This window comes from Saccopteryx bilineata, chromosome 3 (genome assembly GCF_036850765.1).
Source record: "Saccopteryx bilineata isolate mSacBil1 chromosome 3, mSacBil1_pri_phased_curated, whole genome shotgun sequence".
In the NCBI taxonomy this organism is placed as follows: domain Eukaryota; kingdom Metazoa; phylum Chordata; class Mammalia; order Chiroptera; family Emballonuridae; genus Saccopteryx; species Saccopteryx bilineata.
Genome location: NC_089492.1, coordinates 209,262,782 through 209,282,480, shown reverse-complemented (window position 1 = coordinate 209,282,480; position 19,699 = coordinate 209,262,782). Strand labels below are relative to the sequence as shown.

General features: G+C 37.1%; 1 protein-coding gene across 1 annotated transcript in view; it reads right to left on the bottom strand.

Moving 5' to 3' along the window:
• The window catches only part of ABCD3 (ATP binding cassette subfamily D member 3), a 98,419-nt gene that overhangs the window by 10,995 nt on the left and 67,725 nt on the right, over positions 1–19,699 (bottom strand). The window contains exons 10-20 of the mRNA XM_066268714.1: positions 15,861–15,930; positions 14,099–14,168; positions 13,912–14,009; positions 13,707–13,798; positions 12,071–12,162; positions 11,922–11,985; positions 11,733–11,796; positions 4,526–4,603; positions 4,362–4,427; positions 4,186–4,275; positions 3,590–3,709 (exon numbers count right to left, since the gene is read on the bottom strand). Of these exons, the coding sequence (XP_066124811.1) occupies positions 3,590–3,709; positions 4,186–4,275; positions 4,362–4,427; positions 4,526–4,603; positions 11,733–11,796; positions 11,922–11,985; positions 12,071–12,162; positions 13,707–13,798; positions 13,912–14,009; positions 14,099–14,168; positions 15,861–15,930 (904 nt within the window). The remainder of the gene's footprint in view (positions 1–3,589; positions 3,710–4,185; positions 4,276–4,361; positions 4,428–4,525; positions 4,604–11,732; positions 11,797–11,921; positions 11,986–12,070; positions 12,163–13,706; positions 13,799–13,911; positions 14,010–14,098; positions 14,169–15,860; positions 15,931–19,699) is intronic.

The following is a 19,699-nucleotide window of genomic DNA, read 5'->3' as shown; positions in this document are numbered from 1 at the left end:
CCAAGAAGTTTAGCTGTACAGAGAAAAAAGGTATAGACTACAAGGTATAGACCTTTGGTTAAGGCCAAATTTGCTTTTTAGAGGGGAGAGTCCTGAAAATTTCTTTTTGAAAGGGAAAGACTAGAAGAGATTAAATATAGAGTGTAGCTGTGGGCCTGCACGTGAAGAAAGGGGATGTGATAAAGTTGGAGGAGACAAGGTTCAAAAACCCATAGAAGACATTTAGCTTTTCTCAAGAAGAAGGATGGCATACCCTCCTAGATAGTGGAAGAAGGGTGCCAGGACAGCCCTGTGCAGAGGTAATTAAAGGAGTGGTTATTTGAAGGCATTCCACAAATGCCCCTCCTGTGTTCCGATGGAGCTCTTTGCATTCCTTCATCACCACACTCACCACATTGTGTGGGGATTTTCTCATGTGTGTCTCTCTCCACTCTGCTGTCGGCTACTCCATTCCACAATGTAAGACTATAAAGTGAGTAAGTACAGGGTGTGGCAAAACTAGGTTTACAGTTGTGAGTATGTAAAACAGAGTCTATTCCTATATTATTTATTACTGCATTATTTTCCACATGAACAACTGTAAGCCTACTCTGTCCACCTGCATGAACACTGCAGTTGTACTGCAGCCTGGGCTTGACAAGCCCCTCCCACCCCACCAGCTCTCATTTTTATTAGCTATCTTTGCTTGGCAAGCTCCTTACTTATACTACAGTTCCATTTCCTCTGTCAAATGGGGCATTCACACTTCTTATCTCACAGGATAAAAGCTGTTGTGAGAATTAAATGAGACAACCTATGTAAACTCTTAGCATACTGCCTATCATCGATTAAGCACTCAATAAAAGTTAACTGTCATTTAACTGAAATAAAAGCTTCTCTTTTTTCTTTAAAAATCAGGAGTTATTCTGCTGAAAGTGGTGGAGTAAGGTAATGGGGTAGAAAGCCTGAGGTTAGCTGTTAAAAGATTATCATGAAAAAATGAGAAAGAGGGGCAAAAATAAGTAAAATGACTGCCAAGCCATGATGTGAGCCTCTGTAGGAACTGATAAGCCTGAGAGTGTGGGGCCGCCAACCCACAGCACTGACTTTTCAGCTGCGCTCAGAAGCCTATGCACAGAATACCACAGCAGCAACTGCTCCTGGGCCGGGGGGGTTCAGGGAATATGTGGAAACAAAAAGCGGGAAAGGAAGTTAAGGGTAAGGGATCACTGTTTATTCCTGTAAGACATACCCCCTGAATACCTCCCACGTGCCAGGCCCCAGAGCCAAGGCCTGGACTATTAAATCTGTACTAGACAGTAAAGAACACAAAGTCAGAAGAGATACGATCAACTGTAAGAAAAGGTAGGTTAGTATTTAAGAAATCTCAGTGAGTTTGAAGGAGGAAGATAGTTAACAATTAGGTAAAAGAAAAAATTTGTAATTTAACAGATTAAGCAAAACACAAAGTATTTTGACCGTGGTATCGCTCGTAAGGGGACTTTGGCCCTTCATAATTTAATAAATGTCCCAACCTTTCTATCATATATATTTTTTCATATATCACAATAAGAAAACCCATTGCTAAACAGGAAGAGCAAAAACAGTAAAGTGGGAAAGAACTTTCAACCAGGAAAGTAAGATATACCAACTTATGATATTAGGTGGAGCAACCCTGTCTGTTGATGACTGGCCCTAAATGGGTACAATGAAGGAAAATGTCACTTGAGAATACAAGGGACAATGAGAGAAGAGAACTGGACAAACCATCCACCTGCACAATGAAGGCTCTAACATACTCATTAAGAGCAAGAGTTCTGGTGTCAGATTCACCTGCACTTGAATCTCACCTCTGCCACTCAGTAGCTGTATGGCACTGGTAAACTGCTTAGCTTACTTACTGCACAGGGATGCTGGGAGAATCATATAGGATCTGCCATACAAAACCAACTCTTCATCATCTACTCCAGTGCATATTCTTTGCAGCTGTAAGATTGCCTTTTATTACAGTTAGCTGAGAATATTTGGATACCTAACTAGATTATGAGCACACGCACCTGGCTAATACTGAATTATGATTCATAAAATTTCTTCCCTCAACTTTTTACTTCGAAAAAATTTTGATCCTGCCCCCCCCCCAAAAAAAAATAGTAAAATGAACACACTTTCTTCACCCAACTTCATCAATGTTAATATTTATTGCATTAGCCTTTTCTCTCTCCCCACAAACCCTTTGAAAGTAGTAAAACAATATGCTCTCTTTTAAATTTCACATTCAATTCTCCGAATCCTGGCCCATACAGAACACACCCTGCCAATGACGTGGTCACGCAGCAGTGTCACTGGTGAGCTTTCTCTGTTTTCCAAACAACTCTACCACGGCCCATCTGGTTTCACAGGATTCCTTCCCCCGCTCCTTTACTCTTTAAGATACCCTCATTCCTGTAGGGCTGGAATTTCTTATCTTTAAATAAAAACTATCCCCTCTGTACCTTTACACCACACACATAGTATTCATTAGTTCTGCACATTTTTCTTTCTCTTGAGTTTCCATTGTATCTATCTATAAAACTTGACTATCATTCCATTTTCCTTATAGTCATAGTACAGAAATTTGTATATGTTTTGACTTGCAGTTATTTCTATATAACCATCCTCTAAACTGATTCAAGAAATACCCAATTACTTCAAATTCCCACTCTTTCAGTCCAATTTCCATTTTGAGTATGGCTGCCACTTCTCTTTTGTTTACAGTTCATTCTTCATTCTGAATTAACCTCATATTACATAACCAGACAAATAAATCACAATATTAGGCTATTAAGTTCATACAGAACGGTTATGATTTTCGGACAAACAACATGCAAAATCAGGAAGCAGGAGGCAACAAAAAGGTAAAATATAACCTGAAGATAATGAATAAGCAATTCTACAATAAGCCGCTTCTTTTGCTGTCTTTCCTTAGCTCAGTTTTCTCTAAATTAACATTCCGGTCTGGATCTGCTCAAACTATATGTAGAGTCAGAAAATGAGTTTTTAAATGTTATCCTTCTTAATGAAATACTCAAAGTAGCACTCTTAACATATATAGTGATGTAAGATTAGGGATAAGTTTAGTCAAACATAAAATTAAGGCTTTCTTAAAATAGGAAAAATTTTAAAATCTAAATCACTTTAGATAGTAGATACTGAGCCCTGAAATAAGGATATGTACTGCCAGAGGGAAAGAGCAAGAACAGAACACAGAATAAAATGATAATAAAAGGCTGATAAACTCTAATATCTTCAGCTACTTAAGATACTGACCAGGATCTCATAACCTAACCAGGATTACCATATATCCCAGGACCAATGTGGTACAAAGTTTCCTCAACTTTTACAAGAATGGATTAATGGTAGATAGTTGGATCTAGCAGCTTTTCCTTTCACAGGAAAATTCAAAATTTTTTCAGAATTTCAAATTTACATGCAACTTACTTTTAAGTACCTTAATTATCATTTAAACTAACCTATACTATAAAATTGCTCATTAAAAAGATTAAAATAAAATGGCATGCCTTGGTTAATCAACCAGTTGAATTGTTGTGCAATGTCTTCAGAGTATACTTACTGCCATTCTCTGCTTCTCTCCACCACTGAGTACATCCATCCAATCCTGAACACTGTCCCAGCCTCCTTCACGTTCCAGGATATGACCCAACTGGACGTTATCTAAGTATTCCTTCAGTACCTTTCAGCAAAATGATTAAAGATGAAAAAAAACTTAATATAAGCCAACATGTTCTAACTTGCTTAATTTTTTTAAACTAAAATCACTGTAACTCTATTGCCACTATCATTTAAAGAAGCACATTTCACAAAAGAATTTCGTACAAAGGTAGCCCTGAACACTTTACTTCCTATCTATATTAACTTTGACAAAATGTATCTAGCAGCTTAAGGTGAATAACACTACTGTACATAATTAAAGGATGAGGGCAATGAGAAAACAAACAATAGTGTAAAGACAAGGTTAAATACACAAAAAGTCTTATTTAAGCAAAATGGTTAACATCCTATCTCAACTTGGAAATTATAATTGATGTCAAAGCTGTAGAAGGCTTTACAGGTTAGAACAAACTACCTGGCAATGAAAATACTTAACTGATTAAGAAACAGATCTGAAACAGTATTTTCAGCAGGTCTAGGACATAAATATTAACTTACTAGGTCAGATATCCCCTTCTTTTTCTGATCTTCTCTTCCATCTGGATAAATCACTTGGTCTCGGAGTGTTCCAAGGGTCATGTAAGGTCTCTGATTAGAGCATAGCAAAAATCATTAGAAGTGAATTTTTAAGCAATAAATGTCTTTAAATAAAAGATTACAAAATAAGGTCTTACCTGAGGAACATAAAATAACTTTCCTCTCTCAGGTTTAGTTAGACGTCCTCCAAAAAGAGGCCATAACTATAAAAGGGAAGAGGTGGAAAGAAGCATTTGTAAATTTCACAATGTGGTAGATCATGGGGCAAAATAACACAACATATTGAGGCCAATCTACTTACTTCACCAAGGACACGAAAAAGTGAACTCTTCCCACAGCCATTTGGACCACAAATTAGAACATTGGCCCCAGATCGAACCTGAAAGAAAGTTATGAACTAATGAATAATTTAAATAAATTTAATTAAATAAGTTAGAGTGACTCTATACACAAAGAACATTTCCCTAGAGTCCAATTATTCTTTGCTAATAAGCTTTCTATTTTGTCTATAAATGTAATATTAGGTAGAAGCAGTGAAGGGTATGACTGAAGGTCCCATTTACTTTTGCTTACTTTCAGATTTTATTCACTCTATTTTCAAAATCATTATTTATATTATGAACTTAATCTTTTTTTTTATAAACTTAATCAGAACACAAAGAGCCAAAGCTAAAATTTTGAGAATTCTTATTTTATTTTATTTTTTCATTTCCTGGGAGGTGGGGGAGGAGCAGGAAGCATCAACTCCCGTATGTGCTTAACCATGCAAACCCAGGGTTTTGAATCAGTGACCTCAGAGTTCCAGGTAGACATTTTATCCACTGAGCCACCACAGGTCAGCCCAAAATTTTAAGAATTCTTGAAAACCAATAAACATGTGGGCATATGCAGGTTTTTAAATTTTTACTTTTCAATTACAGTTTACATTCAATATTATTTTGTATTAGTTCCAGGTATACAGCACAGTGGTTGGACAATCATCTAGTATACAGTGTGATCCCCAGATATTTCCAGTACTTAGATGACACAATGTATAGTTATTACATTATTATGCACTACATTTCCTATGCTGTACAGTCTTTTTTTAAAAAAATGGAATCATACTATATGTGTTCTACATTTATTATTATTTAACAATATGTCATATATATTTTTCCAGGTCTATTCAGATTCCATTCATGCTTTTTATTTTATTTATTTTAATTTTTACAGAGACAGAGTCAGAGAGAGGGATAGATAGGGACAGACAGACAGGAACGGAGAGAGATGAGAAGCATCAATCATCAGTTTTTCACTGAGACACCTTAGTTGTTCATTTATTGCTTTCTCATATGTGCCTTGACCGTGGGCCTTCAGTAGACTGAGTAACCCCTTCCTCAAGCCAGCGACCTTGGGTCCAAGCTGGTGAGCTTTGCTCAAACCAGATGAGCCCGCGCTCAAGCTGGCGACCTCGAAGTCTTGAACCTGGGTCATCCGCATCCCAGTCCACGTTCTATCCACTACGCCACCACATGGTCAGGCCATGCTTTTTATTTTTAAGGCTTGCAGTATATATCATAGTAAGGATAAGCCATAATTTATAAATCCTCCCCTTTTGTTAAATATTTAGGTGCAATGAACCTCCAAGATAGTAAGCAAATTTATGCTCGATTGGTTTGAATGTCAGCCTAAGCACTAAGAATAGCTCAGTTGATTCGAACATTGGCTCCAGATAGGGGTTGCTGGGTTGATCCTGATTGGGGCATATGTGGGACTCTGTCTCACTATCTCCCCTCTTCTCACTTTAAATTAATTAACTAATTAATTAAAATAAACAAACAAATAAATAATAAAACGTTAGAAAGCAAGTGATATGGAGAAAATGTAGATCAGAGTAAGAAAACTTGGGAGTGATGGGTGGTGACACTCCATTTTGGGGGGTCAGGCCAGGAAACTGGGAAAAAGTGGAAAGAAGGAATAAATTAGGAATTTATCTGGAGGAAGATTGTTCCAGTCCCAACTCTACCACAAAAAGATGATTCAAAGGCACTGAGGCATCAATGTACCTGTTCTATTCAAAAAGCAGAAGGAGTTATTTGGCTGGAGAAAAAAAAGAGCAGGACAGAATAGGAGAAAACGAGCTCAGAGAGGTAAGAGGTCAGGGCAGGATAGTGGCAGGCAAACCAAACAGGGCATTATAAGCTACTGAAAGGATTTTTTTTTTTTTTTATTCATTTTAGAGAGGAGAGAGAGAGAGAGAGAGAGAGAGAGAGAGAGAGAGAGAGAGAGACGGGGGGAGGAGCTGGAAGCATCAACTCCCATATGTGCCTTGACCAGGCAAGCCCAGGGTTTTGAACCGGCGACCTCAGCATTTCCAGGTCGACACTTTATCCACTGAGCCACCACAGGTCAGGCCTGAAAGGATTTTTGATGGCTTTTACTCTGATGAACTGGAGAGCCATTTGCATTATTCACAATAGCAAAAAAATAAAGTGAAACAAGAGAATGAATGGATAAACAAATATAGCATATACAATAATAATAAAATATTATTTAGCTTTAAAAAGGAATGAAATTTTGAAACATGCTACAACATGGATGAACCCTGAAGACATTTATGTACACTAAGCGAAATAAGTCAGACATGAAAGGATCAATATTGTATGATGTCACCTATATGAAGTACCTAAAGTAGTCCTATTCATGGAGACAGAAAAAGTAGTACAGCGGTTACCAGGGACTGGGGAACAAGAAAAATTAAAGAGTTACTGTTTAGTGTGTACACAGTTTCTGTTATGATGAAAAAGTTTTGGAGTTAGTGGTGATGGATGCACAATACCATAATTGTACTTAATGCCACTGAATTGTATACTAAAAAATGGTTAAAAGAGTTAAATTTTATGTTACATATATTTCACAAGAAAAACAGAGAAAAAATGAGCTTCTTGAAAAGGTTGAGAATTACCTACCACATAGCTGACCGTAACTTATGCAATCAGTGTTAGAGACTACACTACTATGAAAGAATGTTCCAGACAAAAAAAACGAGTAAATTATTTTAAAGAATTATTTTGATGGCTCGAGCAAGGGGTTACCCGGTCTGCTGTAGCCACGCGGTCAAGGCACATATGAGAATGCAATCAATGAACAACTAAGGTGTCACAATGAAAAACGGATGATTGATGCTTCTCATCTCTGTCTGTCTCTATCTATCCCTCTCTGACTCTCTCAGTGTAAAAAAAAAGATTTGACAGACTTCTCTATATGTAATCATTTAGTTCCTTTTCCTGTAAAATATAATGTAATAAATAGTCCTGATAGTACGAGGTTATTATATAATAATATTACTCTACAGGAATATGATGTCCTTATGAGCTCCTATAGTTCAGAAACCTGTTAGTTAAATGGTTCCCCTACTACTATGCTTTATTTAAGTAATGTCATTTTTTTTCTGCCCCTCACTGCTCATTATAATTTTCACTGGTATCCAATACTTCTCCACACTATTTGTTTCAATAAGCCAGAAAGCCCTAGTACAAAGTTTGTAATGATGTGTAAAAATAATAACTAGACTTACAGACATCCTTAGGTACTCTTTTATGTTCAAATGTCTTAGCTTCAACATTAACTTTTCTTCTAAGATCAGACGTGTTCAGGGTGGTATGGCCATAGATGCCTAACATTAACTTTTCTTTATTCCATGGATTTTGATAATGTTGGACAAATCTTCCAATTATGACATCAATCATGGTAAGCCAGTGATAATTTTTCCATATTAAAGGTTCATAAAAAATGTATTTTTTTTTTCTGGGTTGAATTAAGACTAAAAAGCCAAAGGTAACTTTCACTGAAAGCTTAATAATGCTATTATTCATAATAACACTTTATTACTGAGGTTCCTGGATTGGATTAATAAAGCAACATATGCTTTAACTCACCATACTTTTACCAATTAAAGCATTTACCCAGAAATAACGCTTCTTCATAAATCTCACTTTCTATTAATTTATAATAATAAATTATGAAACTATCTATACATAAATATGACCTAAAGAGAGCTTATGTAAACGTTATGCTGTTTATGAAGATTTATAGGTTTCTTTTTATTAACTGAATTTATTAGGGTGACATTAATAAAATTATATAGGTCTCAGGTGTATGATTCTACAACACATCATCTGTACATTGTATTTTGTGTTCATCACCCCAGGTCAAGTCTCCTTCCATCACCATTTACCCCTATATCTCCTCGTCTACCTTCCCCACCCCCTTTTCCCTCTTGTAATCACCACTGCTGTCTGCGTCTAAGGTTTTTTCCTTTGCTTTATCATTTCACCCAGGCTTCTTATACACTATAAATGTGCCTTACTAAAAAGGTAAGAACTTGAATAAGTTATAAAGTACTATTTTAACGCCTACATTATAAATTACAAGTTCTCTCTTAGGGTCTCTTCAATCTACATCTAGATAAATAAATATGCCTATGCTGGGGGGATTTTCTAAAAAAAAAAAAAAAAGGGTATGAAATCTCCTATCTCAAAGAAGTTTATGTTATTTGGTTATTATATAACCCAAAAAACAAACTAATCACAACATATAAAACTTTTATTCTTGGTGGCCAAGTCTATTTTATTATGCCTCCAACCAGGACAAAAGAATCCTTAATTTCAAGTAAGCCAGATGGGTAGGAAATAACTGGAGGTAACAAAAAAATGAAGGATGTTTGCTGAATAAAGGAAGACTATGTTAAGAAAAACAATGGAAAGACCAAATAAATAAGAAAAGCCTGACCTGTGGTGGCACAGTGGATAAAGCGTTGACCTGGAAATGCTGAGGTCGCCGGTTCGAAACCCTGGGCTTGCCTGGTCAAGGCACATATGGGAGTTGATGCTTCCTGCTCCTCCCCCCTTCTCTCTCTCTCCTCTCTCTCTCTCCCTCTCTCTCTCCTTTCTAAAATGATTAAGAAATAAAAAACAACAACAACAAAAAAAAAATGCCTGACCTGTGGTGGCACAGTGGATAAAGCGTCGACCTGGAAATGCTGAGGTTGCCGGTTCGAAACCCTGGGCTTGCCTGGTCAAGGCACATATGAGAGTTGATGCTTCCAGCTCCTCCCCCCTTCTCTTTCTCTGTCTCTCTCTCTCTCTCTCTCTCCCTCTCTCTCTCCTCTCTAAAAATGAATAAAATTAAAAAAAAAGAAAAGCCAAATCTAAAATAAAATACATTAAATCAGAGACAGAAGAAGAACGCATTACAGTAGATCAAAAAGAGAGAAGTCAAAGAAACAGCTCCCAGGGGTGGAAAAAACAAAACAAGGATCACTGGACAGATAACAAGTGGTATGAAATACGGTCAAAATAATCTCCAGGCCCATTCATGTTGTTGCTAATGGTAAAATTTCCTTGTTTTTTGTTTGTTTGTTTGTTTGTTTTACAGCCGCATAATACTCCATTGTGTAAATGTGCCAGGGTTTTTTATCTATCCACTCATCTACAAGTCAGTCAAAGAAAGACAAATACCACATGATCTCACTTATATATAGAATCTAATAAAATCTCAAACTGATGAAAGAAACAGAGGCATGGATACATGGAATAGATTGACAGCTGTCAGAGGGGAGAGGAGTTAGGGGATTGGATGAAACGTGAAGGAATTAGCCAAAAAACATATCCATAACACACAGACACAGAAAACAGCACGGTGGCAGCCAGAGGAACAGGAGGGGCTTGGGGACAGGTGGAGGCGGGCAAAAGGGGTGGGGAATGGGATGAAAAGAGACTTTGCTGGGGCACTGGGCACACAATGCAGCATGTAAATAATGTTTTATTAAATTGTACAGTTAAAATCTGTATGGTTTTGCGAATTAATGCCACCCCAATTAATTTAATTAAAATAAAGAGAAAGAAATATGGCACAAAGTAAAAATCTTGAAAAACTAGGGGCATGACTAGGTACTCAAAGAAGATTTTCCAAATGAAACCAAAATAAGAGCAAAAAGTAAGTGCCCTTCTGAGACTATAAAAGTAAAGTTAGAAGAACTGGCCAGCCTGACCTGTGGTGGCGCAGTAAATAAAGCGTTGACCTGGAAATGCTGATGTCGCCGGTTCAAAACCCTAGGCTTGTCTGGTCAAGGCACATATGGGAGTTGATGCTTCCTGCTCCTCCCCCCTTCTCTCTCTCCTCTCAAAAATGAACCAAAAAAAAAAAAAAGAACTGGTTAGAAGTACATTAAATTTAAACATAAGGGCTTTAAAGGGAAGGGCATCTGGACTGAAAGGAAAGCAAGCAGTCTAGTGTGGTAACCTTATGACAACAGTAACACTACAGACCACCACCATGAGATCCACAGATCCACTCTATGTATCTGTGCACACAGGTCCCAAATCCCTTCTCACTGTGCTTAAGCCAGGTGTGCCTCTGCCTTGTGGATTACTTATTTCTGCAGAAAGATAGTGAGGGCAAGAAAGGGCCAAGAGGATTCTTCAATGAAGACATCTTGATGACCCTTTTTTTAAATGTTTATTTTTATTGATTTTAGAGAGAGAAGAAGAGAGAGGGAGGGAGGGAAAGAGAGAGAGACAGAGAGAGACTGAGATAGGAACATTGATCTGTTCCTGTATGTGCCCTGCCCGGGGAACTAACTGGCAACCTCTGCACTTTGAGATGATGTTCTAACCAACCAAGCTATCTGGCCAGGGCTGATGACCCTTTTAACCCTTGGGTAGTGGCAATAAAGGGGCTCCTGGAACTCTAAGAAAGACAGGGTTTTGGTCTGTTTTATCCCTGAAATCAAGCCTGATGGGTACACACCAAACTGACTGAAGTGCCCAGAACTAAATCATAAAACACTTTTGTAATACTTTTATAGTCATAATATTTACCAACTATATTTACATTTTCTCCACTTCCTCTTGTTTCCTGGCTTTAAAATAAATATAATACACAATACTCATTGTTAAGTTCAAGGTACTTTGCATAACTAACATTTTTCATTTATAGTTTCTTAAGAAAATGAAGATGTATTTAATAAATATGTTACTAAGGTAGGAAAATTGAAGACATACCTAAGATTACAATAATTTAAAAACAAATCCAATAATTATACTCCTTATTTTATAAACTATCAGACAACATCCCTTCAACAAAAACAGTTGAAAAGACCCCTACACCCAGCACAAACTACAGAAAGCCACATCTATAAGGCATACAGAGAAGAATTCTATGGCTGTGCTGTCTACTAGCCACACAGCTATTTAAAGAGTAAATTAACTAAAATTAAATAAAGTTTAAAATTCAGTGCCTCAGTTGCACTAGCCATGGACTTTATTTGCAAAAGACTTTTTTGATAGTAATATCTGAGTCAATTTAGAAAAATAATATTTCTAAGTCTTTCAAACACTATTTAAGGCAATTTTGTGGATTCAGAGATTAAGTCAAGCCCTAAAATTATTTTAAATATTTAGACAACCATTTTTTATTTCATATTCTGAAAATGAGTTAAGCTTTTATATAGTCATTTAAAAACTTACTTCAAAATTAAGATCTCGGATCAAGATATCTCCATTTGGCGTTGCTAAAGGAACATGATCAAATCTAGAGAAGAAATCAATAAAAAATGGTAATTTTACATTGAACACTAAATAAATGCAGCTGAAAGAAAAGGGCATTATGTAGTTTAACAAGTGTTTTTGGTGTTAAAAACCTTTCTCTGTACGTACTTTATAATGTTATCAGCATTGATGATTTCTCCAGCACCAGGTATCAAGGGAATGCTTTGTGCTCCTTTGGAAAACAAGTATGAGAGCATCATAATCATATCACATATTAAAGCAAAACAAACTGTGTGACTTATTACATTCATATTTACCCCTTTCTTGTTGCGAGACCATTGTGCGTTCATATTTTCCATTATTTAAATCCTTTAGTACTTGCGTTAATTCTGAAATCCGAGCAGTAAAACTAAAATTAAAAAAAGAAAACAGCCATGATCAAATCTCCAAAGGTATCATATCTTTTATACTATTTGTTTACTTGTTCTTGAGATAAAATTGACATATGACAGTGTGTAAGGTCATATTTTCTATTTTATACAAACTGAAGTTTCTAAAATTATAATTTAAAATTAAATAAAATAACCTAAAAGAAGTCTCATCAACATAGAGTATTAGTGAGAGTATGCATGTTTTACTATTATGTTTCAGCAGGACAGCAGAAACATGGGGATAAAAGGGGAGTTTCATAGGATTCCAACCTCAACAGATACTTTGTTAGTGCATAAATCAAGAAGATTGTTTGCTGCTAAAATTTTAAGGAAGTTTCTGGTAGATACTACAAAAGGACTAGTACTAGTGCATTTCAAAGGCCCAGGAAGTATGGACTCTGAGTTTTGATCGGAGTATCTATAAAGCCTTGTATAAAGATAGCCTTCTATTTGTTGAAGGCATTTATTATATGTACACCAAATACCTACTACCTCCCTGAAAACATGGAAGATTTGGAAGAGTTCTCTCCTATTCTAAAGAGGAAAAAAGATACTAGATAGAAATTACCATGCCAATAGAGAGAAATCAAAATTAATGACAACAAGTTGAAGCATATAAGAATAGCATGACAGTCAATATCAGAGGCACAAACCAGGATTTTTCTGTGAAAAACAAGCAGCAATCTCCTAAAGGAACAAAAGCGTCCATATGCCATGAACTCTAAAGGCATGAGACAATAAAGATATTAACAAGTAGGAAGAATGTTGGCATTCTCAAGAGAAAGAGACCCTGCACCATAGTTCACAACTTCCATCTCGCAGTGAGGACCTTAACTGACCTAGGAGGGAAGGAAGAGGGATAAAGAAGAGGAAACAGACAGATGAATCACGGGCCTGGGAAAGTGCTAAGCCACCCAATTTCTGCAGATGATTTATGGTGCTTTTTTACACTATAGTGGGCTTTTTATACTATACCAACCCTTTATATGAAGGCTAGAAATACTGAAATATTCTTTCATTTCTTTCCATTAAAAACAACTTCATCTTCGTTCATTTTTTGCTACGTTGCCAGTACCAAAGGTTTAAGACAGAAATTTCAAAAGAGATTTTATTAACTTTATTTTCTGCAAATTAATAAAAGACTGTCATGATTCAACATTTCCCAACTTACTAAATATCCATGTCTATGAGGCAGTATGAGAACTACCACTTAGTTTAAGGCTCAAAACAACTATCTAAGGTCGTGATGGCAAACCTTTTTATAAAAACTGCCCGCTTTTGCAGTGCTGGTCAACCTGGTCCCTCCTGCCCACTAGTGGGCTTCCAGCTTCGCCATCACGAATCTATGAAAACTTCACTATCAAGGGAAAATCTTCCTTAATTCTGTATCAAAACCAGCTTCCAGGAGGAGCAGCTTCAATTATCACTGACCTTAACCTCAACTGGGCACAAACATTAAGGATAACATTATATTTTTAAAAGGATTCTCTGCAATTGCTCTTTATGACTAATTAGTACTCACCCAGCCAATCTTGTCATCTCACGGCCAGCCAGAACAATTCTACCCAGAGCTTGAGACATTCGCAAAAGCATCCTTCCACTTTGGTAGTAATCCTTAAATAGAAATAAATATTAGTTTTCACTTACATTTCTAAGATTAAACAGTAGGTTTTCTGCATTTTTCTATTCAAATATTCAATTTATTAGTATTATTACTACTACTTTACCTCCAGAAGTTCTGAATGTGTACTCTTGAGATGCCGAGGATGAGACAAATCTAGGAAAGGACGGCTGACAACTAAGTAACCAACTACAGTGGCAAGATCTGAAACAAGACAATTAAGATTTAAAATATTACCATACTTCCCTTTATCTACAAATCCCATTCCACCATCTCTTTTAAACCATACTTACATTTGGCAATTATGCTATCAATGAAGCCCATAGAAAACCGAAACAAAATGAAATTATGTAGGTGTTCCACCTGGCAGAAAACAAAAATAAATTTATTTTCTATGTATACAAAAAATGAATCTACTATGAGGTTGAAAGAAACTAATATATTCATTCAAGAAATACTGACTGAGTGCATATGAGTTCTGATTATTTTGTACATCACATTTCATCAAGCACAATAATGACAGAGTAGGTGCCAAATACATACTTCGTGAAACCATTTTTATACAAAGAGAATGGAAAATACATAAAGAATGTTAACATGGTGTCTCTTGCATGTACAATGATATTTATTCACAATACTGTCATATACTTATATACTAAAACTGATCAATAATCAAAAAAAATCAGAAGGATGACCTCATTTAGGGAAAACACTAGCAATCTGGATTGGCATGCAAATCCTTTGCTTTAACTGAAGACATTGGTCTATGATTAATTATATTACCCTGAATCTGAACTAAGTGCTAATAGAAATTAATGCCACACAGTCCAAGTTTGCGGGTTTAACCTGAGCTCAGAATTATAAGTTAAAAATGTTTTTAATTCTGCATCGTAGTGCTCTCAAATTTTCCATCTATCAGATTACTCAAGGTCCTGCATGTGCTGGCATGAGGCTCTATCTTAAACTCCATCTGCTTCTGCTTTGCTCCTCAGTTCCAGAAATGCTGCTTCTGCAAACATGCTGCAGCCTTAAGGCTTTCCCTTTGCTGTGCCCTTTCCCAGGAATACTGTCTTCCTAGATATTGATATTATACCACCTTCTCAAGAAATACCTTCTTGCCACCCTACCTAAAACAGCTAGGCAACAGCCTTCATCATACTCTACAACTCTATCCCACTTTAAATTTTGGGTCACAGAATTCATTACCATCTGAAATCACATAAAATATCTAGTAGTTTACATGTCTACTGTCTCCTCCACTAAAATGCAGGTTTTTCTAAGTTCAGGATAGCTTGCTCTTACTCTATCTTCTGCAAAAGAACAATGGCTGAAACATTTATTCAATGAATGCTATTAATATACTAAACCTAGAACAAGCACAGGCACCTAGATGGCACCCAATATCTTTTGAATGAATAATTAATTAATTACCATTTTCCAAGTGGCAAGTGAATACAAAGTAAAATAGTTTCCACAAGAAACTGTTTATATTCTAAATCAAATGTCAGTAAACAATGGTCTCCAGTACAAATCCAGCCTGCTACTTATTTTTGTTAATAAAGTTTTATTAGAATATAGCTACATGTATTCATTTACATATACTATATGGCTACACTTGAGTAGCAGTTGAACTTGCAATAGAGACCAAAAGGCCTGAAAAGCCTCAACTATATATGTACTATCTTGTCCTTTACAGAAAAAGTTTGCTGACCCCTGCTCTCAATAATAATCTTCACAGTATTTTCATGAATGCTATCAGAACAAATTTTCTGTAGGAATCACTAAATTTATTAAATAACACTCTTATGCAAACTCTGTAAAAATACACTGACAATTATTTTAATAAATCTACCATTTTATAATTAGGAAACTTAATATATTAATATGATAGTTTTATTTCTCATATTTTTTATGAAAACACATCACAAAATTCCTGTATAACATTTTAAAAAGAAATATCTTAAAAATTAAAGCTATGTATATATGTATCTTGGCATAAGCCAAAAAAAAAATCTTTCCAAAAACACACGAGCTTGATCAAGCAAGATATCTTACCAGTTTTCGGAAGACTGTGTGGATTGTCTGCTTTTCTCTTTTGTTTCCATTATAAAAGGCAATTTCTTCACTATTAAAAAAAATTAGCAATTAATTTTAATGTTACTCAAGTGTGAAAAATAATTGTAACAGTTTTTTGACTGAATATTTTTATTTAAAAAATCATTTTGTGGCTAAGAGCTTACCAGGTATGTCTCAAGGCCTGGTCTGCACTTGAGACCTGCTAGCTCAACTGATCTGAGCATATGAATACACACCCAATTACACACTAGATCACACACTGGACTGCAACTGTGTGATGCATATGCCATATGTAGCCTGGCTGGAAAAACTGTGCCAGGCTAATTCTCAGAAATCGGAATAAAGAAATACGAAATAAGAAAGAAGCTGCCATGACATATAGGAAGGCAGAGCCTGGATAGCCATCATAGACTACAAATTGAGTACAGACCCAGATAGAAAGCAGGGGAGAAAACAACAGCTGGAAAAAGACAGGTAGTGATGTCATGATACGCAGCCTCTGAAAGACAGGAAAGCAAACGAAGTGCTCATGGCTTCACAGTGCCACCTCCCAGGAAGCCTAGCTGCATAATTGTTTTTATTCTCGGAACTCCACCATTTCCTCACAACAACTTGTTTTTTTGAGTTGGTTTGAATGGGTCTACAAGGGCCACAGGATCTTGACTAGAAAGACAAGTGCTTTTATAGATGAAGAAAGCCTCAGTGTAATTAAGTAAATTTGCTAAAATCATGCAGTTAGTAAGTCAAGCAGCTGAGATTGTAACTGACCATACCTGACCCTGAAGTCTAGCCCTTCCATTTTATTCAGTGTGATGTAAACTTTCCCAGCAAAGTACCTCTTACAACAGAGGAAAGTAAAGATTTACAGAGCAGTCCTGAAGGCACAGTTAAAACAGCCTTCAATAAACACCAAATATCTCCTTAAAGTCTCTTTCCTCCCTTAATAATTTATGTGAATTTTATATTTTACTCCACACTATGCCTGTGTTTTTCCATCAAACAAGGTAGCTCCTATTTCTTTTTTAAGATTTTATTTATTCATCTTCTAGAGAGAGGGAGGAAAGAGAGAGAGAAGGGGGGAGGAGCACGAAGCATCAACTCCCATACGTGCCTTGACCAGGTAAGCCCAGGGTTTCGAACTGGTAACCTCAGTGTTCCAAGTCAATGCTTTATCCACTGCACCACCACAGGTCAGACAGTAGGCTCCTATTTCAACCCCTTCAAATATATAAAAGTAACTTTCCATAAAGATGCATCATGTTTGACCTGTTTGATGGTTCCCTCGACACAATGATTCCGAGCCCCAAGGCATGAGAATCCCAATTTAAGGAACACGATTTTGCACCTATAATTAGTTTTCTTTCTTCTTTCTATCTCCTCTGCACATTTAAGGCTACGGAGGAAGATGGGGTGAGAATCCTAATTCTTCTAAACTGAATCATTTCAGGCCCATTCTAAAACTGAAAGAACAAAATATCCTAGAGTACTGACTATGGCTGCCTAACCAGCACCTATTCTCTTCCTCATCCTTACTCCTTAAAAAATCCAATTTTCTTAAAGTCATCTATTCTTTTCAGTATATCCAAATGGTTTGGTAATGGCCTAAACCCCACCTACAAGGGGTGAGTTCCAAATGGTCTTCAGTGTTTTCAACTGCTGGTCCACGAACTGGTCCACCAGAAATTTCATGCAGGTCCACATTAAACACCCTGATGTATAAAGATTATAGACCCAATGGTCTTAGTCAAATTTGCTTATGCTCAGGGTGATTTCTGCTTTAGCAGCCCCAAAATAATTCTCCTACTTTTACTGGTCCCCAAGCATAAAAAGGTTGAAAACCACTGGAAGGCAATAATTTTGATGTAATTGTTTTAGACATGGAAGAGCAAATGATAATTCTGGCCAATAAGATGTGAAGTCTGCTGTAGGGCTTCTGGGAAAGTGTCCTTGCTCTCTTACAGCAAAAGAGGTGGCCTCATTTTTGTTTCTGGACTTTTTGTAGGGAAGAAAGGCTAATGAGATCTGGAACTGCTTTCATCTTGTGACCACAAGAAGAACTGGGCTGAGGAAGGGGGCAACATGCAAAGGAGAGCAGAGCAAAGAGGTCATGAAAAAAGAGCCAGAACCCTGACCATGCTGTGCCTGGAGCTGCTCTCCCTTGAGTTCTTATGGGAAGCAGTAAACATTCGTATTGCTGCAGCCCTCTGAGTCAAGGTGCTCTGCATTTCAGGATGATGCTCCAACCAACAGAGCTATCCAACCAATGCTAAATTAGGCTTTTCTGTTTCTTGCAATAGAAAGAATACTGGCTGATACCATTTTCAGTCACTTGGCAAATCACCTCTACTCAGCCATCTATTCTTCTGCCTCCCTAGAGCATAAAACCCTATTTAAAACTGGTACTGCCCTGGCCGGTTGGGTCAGCGGTAGAGCGTCGGCCTAGCGTGCGGAGGACCCGGGTTCGATTCCTGGCCAGGGCACACAGGAGAAGCGCCCATTTGCTTCTCCACCCCTCCGCCGCGCTTTCCTCTCTGTCTCTCTCTTCCCCTCCCGCAGCCAAGGCTCCATTAGAGCAAAGATGGCCCGGGCGCTGGGGATGGCTCTGTGGCCTCTGCCTCAGGCGCTAGAGTGGCTCTGGTCGCAACATGGCAACGCCCAGGATGGGCAGAGCATCGCCCCCTGGTGGGCAGAGTGTCGCCCCTGGTGGGCGTGCCGGGTGGATCCCGGTCGGGCGCATGCGGGAGTCTGTCTGACTGTCTCTCCCTGTTTCCAGCTTCAGAAAAATGAAAAAAAAACAAAAAAAAAAAAAACAAAAAAAAAATAAATAAAACTGGTACTATTTAGCAATCCAAGAAAATAACATAAGAGGGAACTACTAAAAAAGTAATTTCCTAAGTAATTTTAGAAGGGCCTATATGGCAGTAAATAAATATTAGGACCCTAAAAATTACTTACAGTTGACAGATCAAGGTATGAGAAAACTTATTGAGTACCTGCTACATACCAAAAACTACTGTAAGCTTTATATAGATTTCCTATTTAATCCTCACAGCCTTATGTTATCTACCTATTATAAACAAGAAAAGTGAAGCTATAAATAACTTTCCATAAGTCACTGAATATATAATAATAGACAATAGGAGGAGGTAGATTTTGAACTAGCTAGCCTGGCTCCAAAGCCTAATACTTTTTCTTCCCATTTCAGATTTTTAAACTACCTGAAACATAGGTAGAGGCACATGCAGTGGACTGAATTACTAGTATTCCAAACACAGTCTCACATAAATATATAAAATGTAAAAATATTTTTGGATAAGTTGAGACAAAATTTTCTTTGAAGTGCTATAGTAAATTTGAACTGTGTTTTGACTATGTTTAAAGTGAAATTAACAGAAAAATTAGTCGATAAGCAACATAAAGAGGTGAATCAGCCTGACCAGGCAGTGGCACAGTGGATAGAGTATCGGACTAGGATGCAGAGGACCCAGGTTTGAAACCCTGAGGTCGCCAGTTTGAACACGGGCTCATCTGGTTTGAGCCCAAGGTCGCTGGCTTGAGGAAGGGGTCATGAGGTCTGCTGTAGCACCCCCATGCCTGGGTCAAGGCACATATGAGAAAGCAATCAATGAACAACTAAGGTGCCACAACAAAGAACTGATGCTTCTTATCTGTCTCTCTTCCTGTCTGTCTGTCACTATCTGTCCCTCTCTCTGTCCCTCTCTGTCTCTGTCACAAAATAAATAAATAAATAAAATGAGATGAATCAGAGATACTACAGTAAACTAGTGAAGGGGTTATACAGCTAATAGTCTTCAAAA